Source organism: Salmo salar, chromosome 19 (assembly GCF_965601325.2).
Source record: "Salmo salar chromosome 19, fSalSal1, whole genome shotgun sequence".
Classification (NCBI taxonomy): Eukaryota; Metazoa; Chordata; class Actinopteri; order Salmoniformes; family Salmonidae; genus Salmo; species Salmo salar.
In genome coordinates, this window is record NC_138309.1 from 14,948,264 (window position 1) to 14,967,527 (window position 19,264).

At 44.9% G+C, this 19,264-nt stretch overlaps 1 protein-coding gene across 4 annotated transcripts in view; it reads right to left on the reverse strand.

Annotated features, from left to right (window-relative positions):
- The window catches only part of LOC106578501 (dihydropyrimidine dehydrogenase [NADP(+)]), a 211,170-nt gene that overhangs the window by 52,706 nt on the left and 139,200 nt on the right, over positions 1-19,264 (reverse strand). For all 4 annotated transcript variants that reach the window (XR_014381606.1, XM_045702118.2, XM_082965642.1 and 1 more), the window contains 3 exons: positions 18,178-18,261; positions 9,781-9,901; positions 9,046-9,165 (listed from right to left, as the gene is read on the reverse strand). Coding sequence is in view for 3 of the 4 variants with exons in the window: in XM_045702118.2 (XP_045558074.1) it covers positions 9,046-9,165; positions 9,781-9,901; positions 18,178-18,261 (325 nt within the window). In the remaining variant the exon portion in view is untranslated. The remainder of the gene's footprint in view (positions 1-9,045; positions 9,166-9,780; positions 9,902-18,177; positions 18,262-19,264) is intronic.

Genomic DNA, 19,264 nt, shown 5'->3' on the forward strand with positions numbered 1-19,264 from the left:
TCTTAAAATAAGGCTATAACATAACAAAATGTGGAAAAAGTCAAGGGGTCTGAATACTTTCTGAATGCACTGTACATGTGAAGTGGGTAAAACAGTATGCGAACATTATTAAAGTACCCAGTGTTCAATGACTATTGACATAGGGCAGCAGTCTCTAAGGTGCAGGGCAGGGTACCGGGTGGTAGCCAGCTAGAAACAGTGACTAAGTTCAGGGCAGGGTACTGGGTGGAGGCTGGCTAGTGGTGACAATTTAACAGTCTGATGGCCTGGAGATGTAAGCTGTTTTTCAGTCTCTCGGTCCCAACTTTGATGCACCTGTACTGTCTCCCCCTTCTAGATGGTAGCGGGGTGAACAGGCCATGGCTTGGGTGGTTAAGATAAGGCAGAGGGCTAGCTATTCAATATTTGGATGGGGGGGGGGGGGGGGGGGGGGGGGCAGGAGGTCTTTGTAACTTTGTAGAATCTGGTGAACAATAACTGCTCTTATAATGCACAAAGAAAAATGAACAGTGAATCAAAAATATTTGCCCACACCTAGGAAAAATATTATGTGGAAATAACAGTTGAAGCATCATCTGCCTCAAAATATTACAGAGAACTCTGTGAACAGTAACAGAACATCCTCATTCTTTCAGAGCAAGTTCACAACAGGCATGTCTTCTCTCCCTCCATCTCTCCCCTCCATAGACATACAGCAGTATGGTAAACAATGTTAGGACACGTGAAGAGGCTGCAAGGCTGTATGGCATCAATAAATGATGTGGTGTGTGCTTACAGCGCTGTGCACAGCATTGTAAGAGACATGTTATGGTAGAATAAGCATGAAACTTAAAATATAGCAAACTGATAGCAATGAATATTTAGGATTATTGAATAGCACTTGTTACCCTGAGTTAGTCCCCTTTGGTGCTCCTTGCATACTCTGTGAATAAATGCATTTCTTTTACTGCTCTTTTTTTTTCATTGTGGCAATGAATTTGCTGCAACTGAGGTAAAATGAGAGAAAGAGAGAGAGGGAAGAAAAGTAGTTCTCACAGCAGACAATGAACGCCTAACCAGCTCAATTATCACAGATCTAGATGTGTAGTCTGGAAATAACATTAATCAAATTACTGTTTTATTGTTCTTACACTCAATAATATAGAACTTATCAGTGGGAAATTAAGACTTAGTGTACCACAGAGGTAAAAATACGCCAGTGGGAAAAATACTGAGTTGCTAACAGTAAATGTCAGATTACATTAGAGATGCACTATGCAGAAATCACTCCGCAATTTCCTGGTTAGTAAAATTCTAATAGTTTGCCTACTTTCATTTTATGTGACAAAACAAGCAAGTCCAGTGTAGAGAATCATTGCACCATCTAAACTGCTGCGAAATATATTTTCCATAACCAAAAATATTGTATTTTCAGCTGTTTGAAACTGGTGTACAAAACCAAAAGTAAAAGACGCAAAAACAAAACTTAAGAACGGGAAGCATAGAAATAGCTTCTTAGAACTGCTTTCGATGAGAATGACAGATCTACAACTCACATTTCTATGTGAATTTGGTCAGGTAGCCCAAAAAGTAACATATTGCAGATTTAAAAAAAGACAATGGTCCTGCTGTACAAAAAAAATGGAGAGAAAGAAGATAAGGAAGAAGAGGTACGGAAACAGAGACCAGACAATTATGGACCTCTACTAGGGAACATCAGGAAAATACAATACCGTATGTAATCTCCTGTATATAATGGGCATTATAAATACATATGTTTATGGAATAAAAAACACTTTCTATACAAGCGTTTACTTTCTATATAAGGGCTGTACTCAGAGCAGCTTGAATGGTCAATATAAATATTTTGTGATGAAAGCCAAGATAGACACAGTATTTAGATAGTCACAGAAGTAGACAGTGAGCTGTGGTAATCTAACTGTTATGTTTGCAAAGTGCATGCTAGTCAATAATACATTTTCTGTGAGCAATCAGAGAGCTCCATCCACCTCACCTTAACCCAGGGCTTCAGGACACACTGGGGTTTCTCTGAACAGATACTCCAAAATATGTTTTCCTCAGAAACTGCATGGAAATAGCAGTCATTGGTTAATAGCTTATAATGGAGCTTTGGTTCTAAAGGAAAAATCTAGGGATAATATTCATAGTGCACATACTATACAGTGTTTCCTTGCCTTGTGAACATATTTTGCTTAAATAAAAGCCAAAGGGATTATGGGTAGAGCCTTCACAATCCAATCATGAGGAGAGAATGCATTCTGTTTCCAGGGGCTGGCGGGTAGAACGGCTTCCTGTGCATCTCAAGAGAAATACAGCTTGACCAGCAGATAACGGAATGAGAGAGAGAGAGAGGTGGAGAGAGAGAGAGAGAGAGGTTGGCGGGAGAGAGAGGAAGAGAGAGTGAGAGCAAGAGAGAGAGGGAGAGAAAGAGGGAGAGAGAGAGAGCGAGGGAGGGAGAGGAAGAGAGAGCTCACCGAAAGAGTGTGTGAGAGAGAGAAAGATAAAGTGTAAGAGAGATAGAGAAGAAAGAAATAGGAGGGAAAACAAATATTCCAGTCATGCTCTGTTCCTAATTTCTCTTGTCACCATTTGGTCTCCTCCTCACCGTTGTCCCCGGAGATGCCGGGTGATTGATGGCCTAATCCAATGACTGTATTACAGACGCCTCATCACACCCTCTATTCTTATCATTAGCAGTTAGCCTATGGTTACGTTCACAGCTCGCTGTCTAGTGCCGGCCCCTGAGATTTAAGGCTCTGGCCTTTAGAAAATATTTAACATGATATTGAAATCTTGACAGCGGCTGAGAAGTCAATCAGGTAGTCACGGCGCTGACCAGCACTGCATTTTTAATTAATCAGACTTACTGTACTGTGGCTGGCTGTGTGTGTGCCGTGGCTCTGTGTGTGGGTGTGTGAGTGTGTATGAGTGAGGGAGTGAGTGAGTGAGTGAGTGTGTTTATGTATTGTGGCTCTGTGTGTGTTTGAGAGTGTATGTCAGTGTGGTGTGTGTGTGTGTGTGTGTGTGTGTGTGTGTGTGTGTGTGTCTCCTCTCTCCTGGAGATGAATAAAAATGTAAATATAAAGAACTTGTTCGGCTATTCCGAGGCCTTCCAACATTAACGTTATGTGTTATGACCTGCAAATGGATGCCATTGACTACAAAGGCAGGATGAGGGGGAGGGAGTTGGGCATTAATGCCTCAAACACCGACATGTGTCTAACGCTAGCTAACTCCTCTCCCGGTTTCCATCCCATGATTCCCATCTCATCCCAGGGAAAATGTTTAGGGGGCATCTCGGCACATTAGTTCATACAGGCAGAGATAATGTGGCTTAACATAGGATCTGTGAATTAGGCATTGGCTTAGGAACCAATCCCCTCAGCCAAAACCTGTTCTTCTCTCAGCCGGCACAGCCCCGTTCCCCCGCCATCATTACCCAGCGCTCACGTCTGCAGAGCAGCAGAGCCCTCCAGAATGACAATCACTACTCCTCTCCCCCACCCGCTTCTCTCTCTCACTCTCTCTCTCCCTTTCACTCTCTCTCTCTTTGTTTCTCTCTCTCCTCCGTAGAATGCTGCAGCCATGGAGCGAAACACCAAGACCTCTTATTACCAAGGACACACTGACACAGAGACAGAGGTGTACTGTACTTAGCGCTAGATTACAGAAAGACTGTAGCGGAGCAGAAACACAACCACCAACCTCTGTCTTTCTCTCACCTTCTAGTTAGTTACATCACGTAGCCAGACGAATAATGGGGAAAAAGGAGGAGGCTGGGGTATATTTATTTTGTTTACTTTATGTTCTGTAAACTGTGAGTAATGTGTTATAAATAAAAAATAGTGTACTGTACTATTCTTACTGTGTATATATTTCCAAACTATTATTTTAGTTTTTGTTACTTATTTGTGAACATTTCTGATGTCTACTGCACTGTTGAAGAGAGCTTGCAAGTAAGAATTTCTCTATCTCTCTCCTCTTTGTCTCTCCTTCTCGGTCTCTCTCGGTCTCTCTCCTTCTCTCGGTCTCTCTCCTTCTCTCGGTCTCTCTCCTCTCGGTCTCTCTCCTTCTCTTGGCTCTCTCTCCTTCTCTTGGTCTCTCTCTCCTTCTCTCGGTCTCTCCTTCTCTCGGTCTCTCCTTCTCTCGGTCTCTCCTTCTCTCGGTCTCTCTCCTCTCTGTCTCTCTCCTTCTCTCTCCTTCTCTCTGTCTCTCTCCTTCTCTCTGTCTCTCTCCTTCTCTCTGTCTCTCTCCTTCTCTCTGTCTGTCTCCGTCTCTCCTTCTCTGTCTCCGTCTCTCCTTCTCTGTCTCCGTCTCTCCTTCTCTGTCTCCGTCTCTCCTTCTCTGTCTCCGTCTCTCCTTCTCTGTCTGTCTCTCTCCTTCTCTGTCTGTCTCTCTCCTTCTCTGTCTGTCTCTCTCCTTCTCTGTCTGTCTCTCTCCTTCTCTGTCTGTCTCTCTCCTTCTCTGTCTGTCTCTCTCCTTCTCTCTCTGTCTCTCTCTGTCTGTCTCTCTCTCCTTCTCTGTCTCTCTCTCCTTCTCTGTCTCTCTCTCCTTCTCTGTCTGTCTCTCTCCTTCTCTGTCTGTCTCTCTCCTTCTCTGTCTGTCTCTCTCCTTCTCTCTGTCTCTCTCCTTCTCTCTGTCTCTCTCCTTCTCTCTGTCTCTCTCCTTCTCTCTGTCTCTCTCCTCTTTGTTACTCTCTCTCCGCATCTCTCTCAATTCAATTCAATTCAAAGGGCATTATTGGCATGGGAATCATATGTTTACATTGCCAAAGCAAGTGAAATAGAATAAAAAAAATAACAGTAAACATCACACTCACAAAAGTTCCAAAGGAATAGAGACATTTCAAATGTCATTGTATGGCTATATACAGTGTTGTAACGATGTGCAAATTGTTAAAGTACAAAAGGGAAACTAAATAAACATAAATATATGTTGTATTTACAATGGTGTTTGTTCTTCACTGGTTGACCTTTTCTTGTGGCAACAGGTCACACATCTTGCTGCTGTGATGGCACACTGTTGTATTTCACCCAATAGACACAGTATCGGAGTTTATCGAAATTGGATTTGTTTTCGAATTCTTTGTGGGTCTGTGTAATCTGAGGGAAATATGTGTCTCTAATATGGTCATATATTTGGCAGGAGGTTAGGAAGTGCAGCTCAGTTTCCACCTCATTTTGTGGGCAGTGTGCATATAGCCGGTCTTCTCTTAAGAGCCATTTCTGCCTACGGCGGCCTTTCTCAATTACAAGGCTATGCTCATTGAGTCTGTACATAGTCAAAGCTTTCCTTAATTTTGGGTCAGTCACAGTGGTCAGGTATTCTGCCACTGTGTACACTCTGTTTAGGGACAAATAGCATTTTAGTTTGCTCAGTTTTTTATTCATAATTTCCAATGTGTCAAGTAATTATCTTTTTGTTTTCTCATGATTTGGTTGGGTCTAATTGTGTTGCTGTCCTGGTGCTCTGTGGGGTCTCTCTCTCTTCCTCTTTATTTCTCTCTTCTCTCTGTCTCTCGCTCTCTCGTCCTCCCAACCCACTTCAAATAATCCCTCTGAAATGAGCTGTGGTTATGCCTGAGCATACCTCCCATTCTGCTAGCTAACCCTTGGAGTGGCCTGGTTCACTTCAAGATACTGCCTTCTTCTCAATTCTCTAAAAAAGTATCTCCTCTCCTCTCTTCGCCGACAAGCCTTCATCTGGACTAATTGGAAAATACTTGACAGGTGAAAACAATATGGTAGAAGCTCATCATTAGGCTGGCTTTCACCTGGTCAGTTCTTTCAGATCAATGCAGGTGTAGTAGATGGAGAAGATGAGGAACATACAGACTTTTAAGCCATTGAGAAAGGGAAAGTGATTATGGATCCCAGTGTTAGTACCCGCCCAGGGCAAAATCTTTTTCATGCTGTAATCTCTGAAAGTTCTACAAAGCAGTGCAAGGGCATCACATATCCTTTTTGATAAATCGACTGCATGGAACAAATGCACTTGCCAAACGTCCATTTATATAAATGTATCAACAAAAACAAACATAGCTTACCTGGAAAACACCATTACCAACTGAAGGCAGTGGCTATAATGTTTAGTTGAAAGCAGAACCTATCATATACTGTATAGATCAAAGTCCCTTTATTGACTTGCTTTGTGGCAGGTGAAAAACATCTAGGTGCAAAAAACCCAAACAAAACACAACGTGAAAAATGAAACATGTACGTCTAGGAAAAATTGTGTTTTCCTGGTGAAATGTCAAGCTTTACGTGGAGCTAGACTTCAAACCGAGCAGTTGACATTTGTGTCTGTTTGGCTCTGCGTTGGGTGTAGTAAATATGAGGTGGGGGTGGGTGGGGGGGGGGTATAACAGAACGTCAGGGAAAACCTGACAGATAAGCCTTTAAACAGCATCTGATCTGACACACACTGGATCAACTGTGAGTCTAAACAGCATCTGATCTGACACACGCACAGTGAACACACACATACACACCGAACACACACACACCGAACACACACACCGAACACACACACACCGAACACACACACACACACACACACACACACACACACACACACACACACACACACACACACACACACACACACACCCACTCATTTACACTGAGCATAAAGTATAAAAAATACTGTATAGTAGGCTCTATTGAAGTACTTTACTAGGGTATTGTAAAAGGTAGTAGCCTACTGTACATTATCTAACAGTCTGTTCACTTGGCCTTGCTTTGCTCTCTGGTTGAACAGAATTAGGGAGGAGGGGAGAAGGTGGGCCCAGTGTCCCTGCAGCGGTGTTGGTAGGTGATATATGCCTGCCTGCCTCTCCACTGGTGCCCCTGCACCACCACCCAACTCCTGGGGGATTCTCACAGGAGCCGGCAGCCATGGCTTAAATGGGAAAAAGATGACATTGAGTCATAAAAAAAAAATATATATATATATATATAAAATACTGCTGCAATAGTTTCCCTATAAATTGTTAATGTACATTGCCTTCCTAAGGCTCTTTTTTCTCCTCTCACTGACGTTGATACGGTGGCTGAGGCTAGGGACTGAAATCGAGCTGAGAGAAAATAGGGATGAGGGCAGAGAGATAGAGATAGAAAAAGACAGAGAGAGAGAGAGAGAGAGAGAGAGAGAGAGAGAAAGAGAGAGAGAGAGAGAGTGAGACTGGAGTGAAGAGAAAGGAGGAAGGCGAAAGGCAGGAAAAGAGGGGGGAAGAAAGGGGGGGTCCAACATCAGAGAGCCGTGGTCACAGCAGTTCACACAAGACTTTCTTATGGACACAATAGTGACCCTAGTCACACTGAAGGGCAGTGTCATAAGATAATGCTGCTATCTCATAAATGACAATAACAATGCAACAGCCAACAGGCCAGCAGTAGGGTTGTGGAACAGTGAGGTACACGGAGGGCCAAGGTAAGAAACAGTATCTCCATGCATTATTGAGTCAGTCAGTGTACTATGTCTCCACCAATAGGAGGGTTACATTCTGTTGTTCTCTCAAACCAGGATTGGTTGGAAGTGAGGTGATATGAGGAGAATAGGTAAGTGAGGTGATATGAGAGTGGGGATCGGTCTAAATTAAGGAAACAAGGAAAACTAAAGAACACTTTTCGAAGACAAACAGTAATGCACATTTACAGTACAGTAATTCTCATATAGTTGTATTTGTCCATCATATAAGATCATTACAATGACAGTATAATGCGATTTGATGTGGCCTCTTTATAGGCCACACCTTCCACATGACACAGAGTGACTAACTCCAAAAGGCATGTTCATCTGAAATACATCAAATCTGAGAAGATTAGGAGGGGCAGTGTGTTCTTTTTCGAAGGCAGTAGATCTCTTTCCCTTTATAACGGCTTCATAAAAGAGATTTCCCTTTCACAGACAAAGTCAATATCTCATAGCAACCTCTGGCTCCTTTGTTTCAAGTCCCTGTGCAATACATGTGTCACATCACTCAAACAGACTGAAAATGAGAATGAGCGTGTTTTACCCAAAAGGCTTTGCAAGTAAGAACACTTTCCTTCTTTACAGGATACGATAATCAAACGGTTACGCTATGGGAGAAGAAGAATACGATATCAGGAAACAGATCTTCAAGAGAGAGCGGCATTTCAGAGATTGACCATACCTGTCATAGTCTGCCTAAATACTGCTTTTATCTCCATAGAATGTGTGTAATTACCACAGATGGAGACTGAGAACCAAGTTAATGCTTGACATACTGCACAATGAGCAAAAAACTATTATAAGCCAGGCTTTTCCTCATTGGCTGTGATTTCAAGGTTTCTTTACAATAAAGGAAACCTGATTGACGGTGAAACTTCCATCCTACTGAGAGAAAGAGATGCTTACATGAGACTGACAGTAACACTGTAAAACACATTAAAACATAAGATCCTAATACAATATCCAGTACACCACCAGAATATTCCAGTGCACAGAAAAACATTTAACCAAAACAAAACAAAAAGTTTTTCTGGTAATTACACATCAAGTTTCCACATCAAATAATCAACATTTGCTTGTACACACACCTTCCAAATATCTCACTCTGTCTAAAACAATATTTCAAACTGTAAAAAGAAAAGTGGGTGCTCTCAGTCCCTCTCAGAATGATTGTGGCAGGTTGTTGCAGTCCTTCTTTATTCAGCCTCTCCCATTTCATCCCAGTAGAGCAGAGCAGAGGAAGCATTAGAAGCACTTTCAGACTCATTCTGGTCCATCTGTCACTGCTATTAGAGACAGTGTCCAGCCTCAGAGCCTCAGTGTCTCGCAAAGCACAGCCCCATAAAAACAGCAGTGGAGTGGACCAAGACTACAGCATTTAAACTACAGCACACCCCTTTAAACCCCCACATATTGGCACACACACACGCAAGCAAAAATGCACACACGCACGCACGCACACACACGCGCACATGCGCACACACACACACACACACACATTCTGGCTGTTCCGGCCCTGAGGGAGTGGTTGGGGGGAGCAGAGGGAAAAGCAGCAAGTCAGACAACACTTACCAGACACGCCACCATATGTGGTTCTCTTGCCACGGCCAATGCCAGGCCAAGGAGTGCCGTCTGCCTTGAGCCCCATCAGCCCAGATACCGTGTTGGTTGCAGTGATGCCATCTGCACCACCTGCAGGGACACGTTTAGTCATTAGCTGTGGGGGAACGGGCATAGGGCTCGGCTACGCCAGCCAAACCCAGGGCCAAATCAACCAGCACCTTAAAGGGTCCTGCAGTGCACTGTGGAGCACAGCAGGGCGTCTGTTTAGATGCCTGTGGACTTTCAATGTGCCAAGTAATTCCATTAGTGTCTCTATGTTGTTTGGGGTTGTGTCGATCACTTGGCTTTCAAACGAAAATGATGCAGAAGTGTTTTGTGGGAGAAAGAGAACACGTTCATATGAGGCTGCTACGGTCACTACATGAAGCTAGCTGACTGTAAACTACCAGTTCCATTCTAGGGTGGTCAGGACAAAACTATTATGCACAGTTCATGTAAGTCCATCTCTAAAAAAACTAAATGAACATCAAAAAGACACAAAACAACAACAACAACAGATCATTTGAGTACAGTATATTCAATGAACAGTGACTTTAGGTTGATCCTAAATGGCATCTTATGCCCTTACTTAGTGCACTACTTTTGACAAGAGCCCTATAGGGGTTTGGTCAAAAGTAGTGCACTACATAGGGAATAGGGTACCATTTGGGACTTACCCTAAGTAAGTGGGGCTAGTTGGCGTACCTTCGTGGGCTGCCATGGCTATATCCACAATGTTGGTGACGTTGGGGGTCAGTTTGGCGAAGAAGGGGATCTTGACAGCTTGTCTCACCCAGCGACAGATGTTACGCACCAACTCTGTATCCTGAGGAACAAACAGACAAATAAATGACAATAAGAGAGGGATGGCGATGGTGGTAAACGAGTGTAGCCGACTGAGTGAGGTGAGAGAAGGGGTTGGAGTTGCATAATGCTACCGGTCTGTTATCTGTTGGAACTTGGGAGTGGATGGGTAGAAAATAGTCATGGTTTCTGAACAAGCCCCTCTACGGTAAGTTATTCAGGTTAGGGTTTGCCCCAAATGTCACCCTATTCTGTATATGAGCCCTGGTGAAAAGTAGTAATTCGCCATTTGGGATGCCGACTCGGTTTTCACATGGATGTCACACTGTTAAATCATTAGCACGTCTCATCTAAAACCGGTTGGCTGATGAGGTGGCATTACCAATGGGCAGAGGATCTGTTTAGGGTTTTTCCCCCCAGAAAATCTAATACAAAATCAAATGTATCAGCATCATCCCTTTCAACATGCCTGTAATGGTGAAGCTTATTATAAAGCTTAGTCAGTATTTCTCTGTTTTACAGATATCTAAACCCAACTTCAAATCCGTTAATCATTTGTTGTTTGGAGCCCCCTATTGAACCCGGTTCCTTATATTGAGCACTACTTTTGACCATAGCTCTATAGAGCATGTTATTATTACAGAGGCTCTTGTACCTCCCGTTGCTTCTGTACTTCACTGTTAGTCAGCCCTCCCTCCTCTCTTCATCTGTCTGTATGTGCCTTTCTTCTCTCACCTCATTTTGTTTCCCCGTTCTTCTCTCTTTCTCTCTCTCTCTCAGCCCTCTTCTCACGCAGTCATCTCTCTCTCTCTGATCCTCTCTCCATCATCTCTTTATTTCAGAGGAAATGGGCTTATTTTTTGACATATCCAATAACTGTTGGTATATACAGCCTTGAGCAAAGGGTTTTACTCTACTGTATAAAGAAGTGATATTTACAAGGTCTGTGTGCAAAGTAGATTGAGCACTGAGGTCAGTCTCTCATACGGACAAAAGGTTAGCGTTTTATTTTTTAAACCATTAGCAATAAATAGATTTGTAAAAAAATATAAAAAAATGGAGGGTCCTGAAAGAAAGAAAATACATTTCCCTCTGACTGAATATTTCCTTTCTATTTCCAGGTCATGCTGTGTGATTCAGTAGCACATCAAAAATAACAGCTATTTGTAGAATGATATTTGGCCTGCGTCTGAACATATACTATAAGAGTGGCACTGAGGGGTGAGGTGTGGGGGAGGGGGGAGAAGGGGTGAGATGTGGGGATAGGGGTGAGGTGTTGGGTAGAAGACTAGGGGTGAGGTGTGGGGTGTGGGGGAGGGAGGAGAAGGGGTGAGGTGTGGGGGAGGGGGGATAGGGGTGAGGTGTGGGGGAGGGGAAGAAGGGGTGCGGTGTGGGGGAGGGGTGAGGACTAGGGGTGAGGTGTAGGAGGATAGGGGTGAGGTGTGGGGGGATAGGGTTGAGGTGTAAGGGGATAGGGGTGCGGTGTGGGGGGAGGGGTAGGGGTGAGGTGTGGGGAGGGGGAATGGGGTGAGGTGTCAGGGATGGGGGATAGGGGTGAGGTGTGGGGGAGGGGGATTAGGGGTGAGTTGTGGGGGGATAGGGGTGAGGTGTGGGGGGATAGGGTTGAGGTGTGGGGGGATAGGGGTGCGGTGTGGGGGGAGGGGATAGGGGTGAGGTGTGGGGGAGGGTTGAGGTGTCGGGGATGGGGATGGAGATAGGGGTGAGGTGTGGGGGAGGGGGGATAGGGGTGAGGTGTGGGGGGATAGGGTTGAGGTGTAGGGGGATAGGGGTGCGGTGTGGGGGGAGGGGATAGGGGTGAGGTGTGGGGAGGGGGAATAGGGGTGAGGTGTCAGGAATAAGGGTGAGGTGTGGGGGAGGGGGACTAGGGGTGAGTTGTGTGGGAGGGGAATAGGGGTGTGTTGTGGGGGGATAAGGGTGAGGTGTGGGGGGATAGGGGTGCGGTGTGGGGGGAGGGGATAGGGGTGAGGTGTGGGGGAGGGTTGAGGTGTCGGGGATGGGGGATTGGGGTGAGGTGTGGGGGAGGGAGGATAGGGGTGAGGTGTGTGGGAGGGGAATAGGGGTGAGTTGTGGGGGGATAGGGGTGAGGTGTGGGGGGAGGGGATAGGGGTGAGGTGTGGGGGAGGGTTGAGGTGTCGGGGATGGGGATAGGGATAGGGGTGAGGTGTGGGGGAGGGGAATAGGGGTGAATATAATCACATTGGTGCCTAAAAATATGCCAAATGTATTCTAAGGGTGGACAAGAGGGTATAGGGAAGGTTACTCCATAGGAGACAATACAATTCACTTCCAGGATTTGGATAAGATATTAGATTTATGCACTTGTGTCTCTAGCAAGTACCATCCATAGCAATTTGCCTTGATTTATTCAAGACTTACAAACAGTGTATAAACAAGAGTGGAGAGGAGGGTTCAACCAGTCCACTCCCATCTACCTGCCTGCCTGCCAAAGACAGATAGAGAGAGACAGAGAGAGAAAGAGAGAGAGGCCTTATATCTGGGCTCCCTAGAGATGGTTGATAGCGCTGGCTGCTTTCCTGGGGAGATTCATTGGATAGATATTTCTGATCCTGCACCCAGCCAATGTATCAGAAATACTTGAAGCAGTGGATGTATTTCTAGGTTGATTTGTAGGTTGAGTAAGTATCAGTGTTTAAAGAGGGGAATGAGTGGATATGCAGACTGTGCTACAATGATGTAATTACTAGCTAAACCTTCGATGAAGAGGACCTTCAGTGGATTCTACATGTATTCGTGTCATGGATGCAATTGGCATTGGCTGTAGTCATAGAATAGCTGATTATTTTGGGATAAAAATAAAATACTAATTAGCTTGATGTGTATGATAATATTTCTCTTTGAGAAAGAGCGAGAGCAGAGACTGAGATACTCTCTCTAATATTCTCGAACCAGGCAGCCCCGGCCGCCACACAGGAAGAAGAGGGACTAATACCAATCCTCCCAGAGGGTCATGGGAAATTGCATTATGGCTACTTCAGCACAAGAGGCTGGGTCATGGCCTCCAGCCAAGCACCATTGCCCAACCAGATGCTGCTTGTAAGAACCCTGCTCTCACAGAGGTGGAGCTCTCCCTGCCAGGCATGCCTGGGCCCCTGACAGACAGCTTATTACACAGCAGATGGGGGCCAGGCCAGCTAGCACTCCAGTCTGTGGGGGACATAGGCCGTGGGGGGAGCATAAGGGTGGAGGGCAGAGGGAGGAGGGAGGGGCAGAGGTGGCAAAACCTAAGCCCCCTCCTACTGCAGTTTGGCTGTACAGCATATTCTGCTTGGCTGGAGAGACGAAGCACCTGTTTGACAGGCCTGTTACTGGTTCTGGCAAAGGAGACATTCTGTGTCTCTCCTCTATGAGAGCAGGTCTTAGAGCAGACCCTGTTGTACCTCTGCGCTCTGAGACCATTACCTGAAAGGAGCGGAGGGTGTGACGAGAGGGAGCGGAGGGTGTGACGAGCTACAAACATGCTGTCAACATGAAAAACACGCAGGCGTCATACTGTGGATTCTACAACGGGCATGATTCCCAGAAGAGAGCAGGACCACCAGTGATGGGACACACCAAGGATTGTATCATTCCAGGTTCCATCAGAACGGAATGAACACATTCCAAAACACTAATCCCTCTTGACTGACTGACTGATTGTAACAGTACAGAAGGGTCCATGATGATGAAAATCAAATAAGGGGCACTAGCCGTTAAGGAGGGGAGGTCTAGTATGAAATGAAAAGAGTTGGTGGAAAGGGTACTTGACGGACATTTTTTATGTATTTCTTTCTTTTCCTTTCTCCCGGTGAGCTGTTTCCGCGGGGCAAGCTGGCATGCGGATTAGTTTCAGCACGACGGGCGGCCCCAGCGGAGGAGCGTGTGTGTGTAGAGGGGGAGGAGAAGGGGAGGTGTATCACCCCCAGGCAGGGTTGCGGAGGGGGTGAGGGCTGTTGAGACAGCCCTGCCCGCCAGAGAGGAGGGTGGGTTACCACAGGCTTACACCTGAAATTTTAATTTTACAGAGCAAGGTCACGAGAGGTCAGCTCTCTCGTTAACAACCCCAGACTCTCAACGGGAGAGCGGGTGAGTGTGTGTGTGTGTGTGTGTGTGTGTGTGTGTGTGTGTGTGTGTGTGTGTGTGTGTGCGTGCGTGCGTGCGTGTGTGCGTGTGTGTCGTGTAGGTATGATGGAAGCTACTTGTCACCAGGCTGCATGTTCAAAGGGGGCTGAATATAGCTCGGGGAGGAGGCTTCGGTTTTAATTTGTGAATCGGAGGAGTGGAAGAGCGGTATCAAAGGGAAGGAGGGAAAAGAGGATGTATAGAGGAGCATTATGGAAGAGAAGGAGGGAAAAGAGGATGTATAGAGGAGCATTATGGAAGAGAAGGAGGGAAAAGAGGATGTATAGAGGAGCATTATGGAAGAGAAGGAGGGAAAAGAGGATGTATAGAGAAGCGTTATGGAAGGGAAGGAGGGAAAAGAGGATGTCTAGAGGAGGTTATGGAAGGGAAGGAGGGAAAAGAGGATGTCTAGAGGAGGTTATGGAAGGGAAGGAGGGAAAAGAGGATGTATAGAGGAGTGTTATGGAAGGGAAGGAGGGAGAAATTACTTCCCTGTGGTTGCTGAGTCAAACGTGAATAAGAGATATGAGATAACGGAACCAAAGTCTACATTCCTTCATTCCTTAGTGGGGAAGCTGACGCTGTATCGCGGTGCGATGAACAACCAAGGCTTGCTTCAGCTTCCAGCCATGCGGATTGGCTCCTGATTCTAGCATTACCTAGATCCTGTGGGCCTGCTAAACACCCACATGGCGATCCGCTGTTGACGATCAAGCGTCAATCACCTCTAATGTAAACATTCTGTCAGAGAGCTTATTTCAGACACAATAATATGCAGGCTTATTCTAGTAATCTATGGGGCCCATTTCTTCTCGTTACCAGGTCGTCATCTATTCTTCTCTCATGACTTACCGGCGTATACTATTAGGCGTAAGCTTCAGCTCAGATACTCTATATTGTAGGCCTAGGTTTTAGATTATCACGTCACTTTCACTGTGCACGCTGTGCATGTATCAGTAGTGACATTAGGCTATTTGGATAGCACAGGTGGTTATATGTAGCTAGCATTTTAGTTTTCAGTTCTGGGGGTTTGTTCGTGTTATGCAATTTAATGTTATGTCATGGCCACTGCAGCAGTCATTGTCTGGTCTTCCCTCCATATGATGTCTTCTGTTATATAACCATATATGTCTTTTCTATTCCAAATTTCCGTTTGGAAAGGAAGCCTTTCTTTATTATGGTCCAATAGCAGGGATTCAATTAATCTCGGCTGTCAGGACCCTTTGGTGGGTAGTCTGCTCAGGGATCCATCTTTCCGCCTACTCTTCATGGCCTACGGAGAAGCGACCACCGTGCATATCAAGAGTATCTCTCCTCTCTCAGTAGCACAAGTTTGAGTTAACTTAAGGCAACAGCGCTGGGTTGACATTACGCTTCCTATAGGCTGTCTGTTTGATGGCGTTTATGGGTTCTTCAGTCTGAAATGCACAACATTCTATATAGCATATCGTGCTCACCTCCTGTAGTTATTTTAGCATCTTTAAATGATGCTTAGCTCTGGAACTACCCTGAAGGAGCGGAGCCCTAATGCCAAGACTATGCGTTGTAATATTTTCTAATAAAGGGTTAAACGTACACGTGGTGTTTCCTTTCTGAATTAGATTATTATTATTTTTTTTTACAACAAAATGTTAAACTACTCATCTTCAAAAATATAATAGTACAGTAGCTACCGTTAGTTATACAATTCGAGTGAGCCGTTGTGAATGACTGATTGAAATTGCATATTAATAAGACATTCAAATGAGATTTCCCTACCATTTCCATAGCGTCAGAACAAATGTTTTTCCCGCTGTTGCGTTGAGAGGTGGCACGGCCGCCACGCACGCGGCGCGGCGGGGTGTGATGGAATGATATTGCCTCTCTCTCTTTAGTTCACTCCGAGGTTACCTGCCTGCGGGCACATGGCTTTGATTAGCTTTTTGTCTTACAGCAGGAAATCTAACGGCAGAGGGGATATAACTCTGGAAATTTACGGCTACTGTGAGAGAAAATAGCTTTGTCTCCTTCCCCGGTTATAGACGGGAACTCGTTCGTTCGTACGTTCGTTTCATTCATTCCCCTCTCCACCGCGGGCCTGGGGTGGGACTCAAGTCAAGATGGTAAGATTGAAAATCACAGCTTTCCTTTCTTTGCCTTTATCCGTATCCAGATAACTAAGGCCGTTAGGTTGTGGCATAGGAACCTGCTGTGTGCTGTTTCAGGCACATACAGTAACAGCACTCATCACTTACTGTACTGTATATCACACACTGCTTTAGTCACTGTGTTGTTTATAGCAGACTTGTTTCATCATTAGTGATGTTGAGCTACAAGCTAAACCTTCCTCTCCCACTCAATATACATGCGTACTGTACTGTACATCCACATACACTGAGAGGGCATGGTATCCTGTGCCTAAGGATACATTGTATTGCTCCCATCCAAAATGCGGAGGCTCAGAGCATCTTGAGATCAACTCTAGGCAGGATTGATATACAAGCTACACTACAGCATACTACAGCTGTAAAGCTGCAATATCCCAATACCATCAGCGTACGGAATATCAGTCTTCAGATAGTATTGTATACTCAAACTCTTTGACATATTCTTCCCCCCGTTAAAAGTCAGAACAGCCTGCCTGCCATGCTGTAAACTGATGAGGGTTAGTATTAACCTCCTGAGCGGAGAGGTGTCATACTCTGTGATAGCCAGGCTTTTAAAAGGCCCCTTTCATCCTCTTCCAGAGCAGCACTACTCTGCGTTTTAATGACCTTGTTTTAACGTTAAGACACGGTGGTGTTAGAGAGTCAGGTAGGTAGACTAGAGAGTCCTGTTACTGACTTGACCACCGCACCGCCGGGCTACGAGCAGTTAGATGACAGGCCGTGTCACACGTGTTCAAGTCAAAAGCACAACTGACCCTCACAGAGAGACAGGCTAATGTGTAAACATTTAGATATGCTGCTAGCAAAAGAAGGTTCTCACATAACGTCTCTGACATTAAACGGTGAGTTTAGACAGTGTGAGGTGATGTGTGTGGTCGTCTACCGGAGGACAACATGGTGTACGGTTGGTGTTAAGAGCAGAAGAAAAATAATAAAAGAAGCAATGTCCTTAAAAAAATAAAAGATACAAATAAAAGAGCAGTAACGTGTCAAACAGCCAAAGGCTAATTTAAACGTACATTATATTCCCTGGTGACTGATCTGCCCATCCCATCTCATATTCCATACTGATGACATGCATCAAGCGAACAAATAGAAGTGTTGACTACAGTCACATACTCAAACCGTTTAACCAAACGCTACATTAAACTCAGACAATGCAGCATCTCATTTGAGAGAAGCCAAGTCAGATAGAGAAGGATTGTCCCGTATGGATTATTACAATCATTAAATGTTTCAACTAAATGTGAAATTATAGAAAGATGTGTATTTTAGGAGGGCGCTGATGAGAAATCAACGCTCCATTGGAGTGGAGTCAGCCTCCATTAAACCAGAATAAACGCTCCAACCCACTCCTTCAGTGGTTTTCATTGCCTGCGTCCCACCTCGTACCAGATCACGCACCCCCTTTCACTCCTCCTACACTGGGAAAAGCACCCAAGTGGATAGCTCCACCTTCGAGTCTGATTCTACACACCCTGAATATAATCACTCTCACACTGAGATATTCAGACAGTCCGAGTTACAGCTAGTCGATCAGAAAATCTTCTAAAATCAGCCATGTTGAACTACCTCCACACTGCTGATGTAATGAACTACTGATATGATGAATGCTATTTATCAGTCACCACCATGGCATTGTACAGAAGTAGTCAGTAGCAGAGCAACAGAGAGGAGTTGTTGACTCCGCTCAGCTGTAGTGGTAGAATAGTGTTTCTCTGTGACAGAGCAGAGTCCATTAGAAAGCAGACTGTCTGGTGATCATTCAACAGTGTGATCATTCAATTTTATAAGAGCTGTATCTAACCAGATGTTCACAAAAATAGGTGTGTAGTCGATACTTCAACTTGTAGTCAAGTGCGGTCTTTGAGTCTGCACTGAGGCTTACAGCAGTTGAGAAGTCAGTGAGGCGTGCACTATGGTAACGCCAGTAGTAGAGTTGAGTCTTCAGTCAGTCAGTCAAAAAGGTGTTTGTTCACAGAGGCACACAGTAGTTGAGCTGAGGGCTTACCTGTCCACAGGCCAGTCCCATGCCCCTCTCCCCCATACCATGTGGGCAAGACAGATTCAACTCCAAGGCATCAGCTCCTGAGGCCTGTTGAAGGAATAACACACGCAGAACCAGATCATTATCACAATTTTTGAAATATTTTTTTTATACAAATGATCACCATGAACACATTTTTTAAAATGGAAGATGCCATCACCTTTCCTTTTTTTGGAAAAACCAAGAGCTACAATATTATTCACGTGCATTTGATTTCTTGTTCATGTCAAAAACCTGGGCAGATTTCATACCCCAAAATGTTCTCCCATGAATTCGGTTAAGGGATGGATCTTTTAACAATTCATTCACTTGCGTGCATTTCAGTGTTACACCATGTCGGATTGATATTCCATTTATCACGCACCAACACCACAGCATGAAGTGGATGCGGATTTGCAGATGTACTGAAGATGCACACACACTGTACATTTACCGAAATGCAATTCAATGCAAAACAATGGAGACTGGAAAAAAAGGGCCCTAAAATAGATGAGACAAATTATAACTGTTCCGCATGGATCGGCATCAGATGACACTGTAACATGGACTGATGGAGAGAGAGAGAAGAGAGAGAGAGAGAGAGAGAGAGAGGAGAGACTGGGGCGTCGAGCAAACGCATCGAGAGAAGAGCGGCGAGAGAAGCAACGGCTGAGCCGGAAAGGCATCTGACAGGCAATTACGTTTCCGTGGGGGCTTTAAAACACATCACAAGAGGGATTTAAACAATTACAAACAGCTCCACAAACCTGCCAGAGAGTCTCCAGCTGCGGATTTATGATTTGGCCTCAGACTGACAACCATTAGAGAGAGAGAAAAGAATAATAAACATTTTAGCCTTACAAAGTGCACATTTCATGGTCAATTGAGGCCCAAACGCAGTCACAACATGGTCATAATGCATCGGGATCCCCAAAGCCAATTATCAATCATGTTTAATTTCACCCTTCTTCCTTAAGCCCTTCATGGAGAAAAGGGAGGGGGTGGCCGGAGGATTTATTTTGTTCTATAGTCTTTTTTTCTCGCTCTCTCTCATTTCAGATCATAATAAACT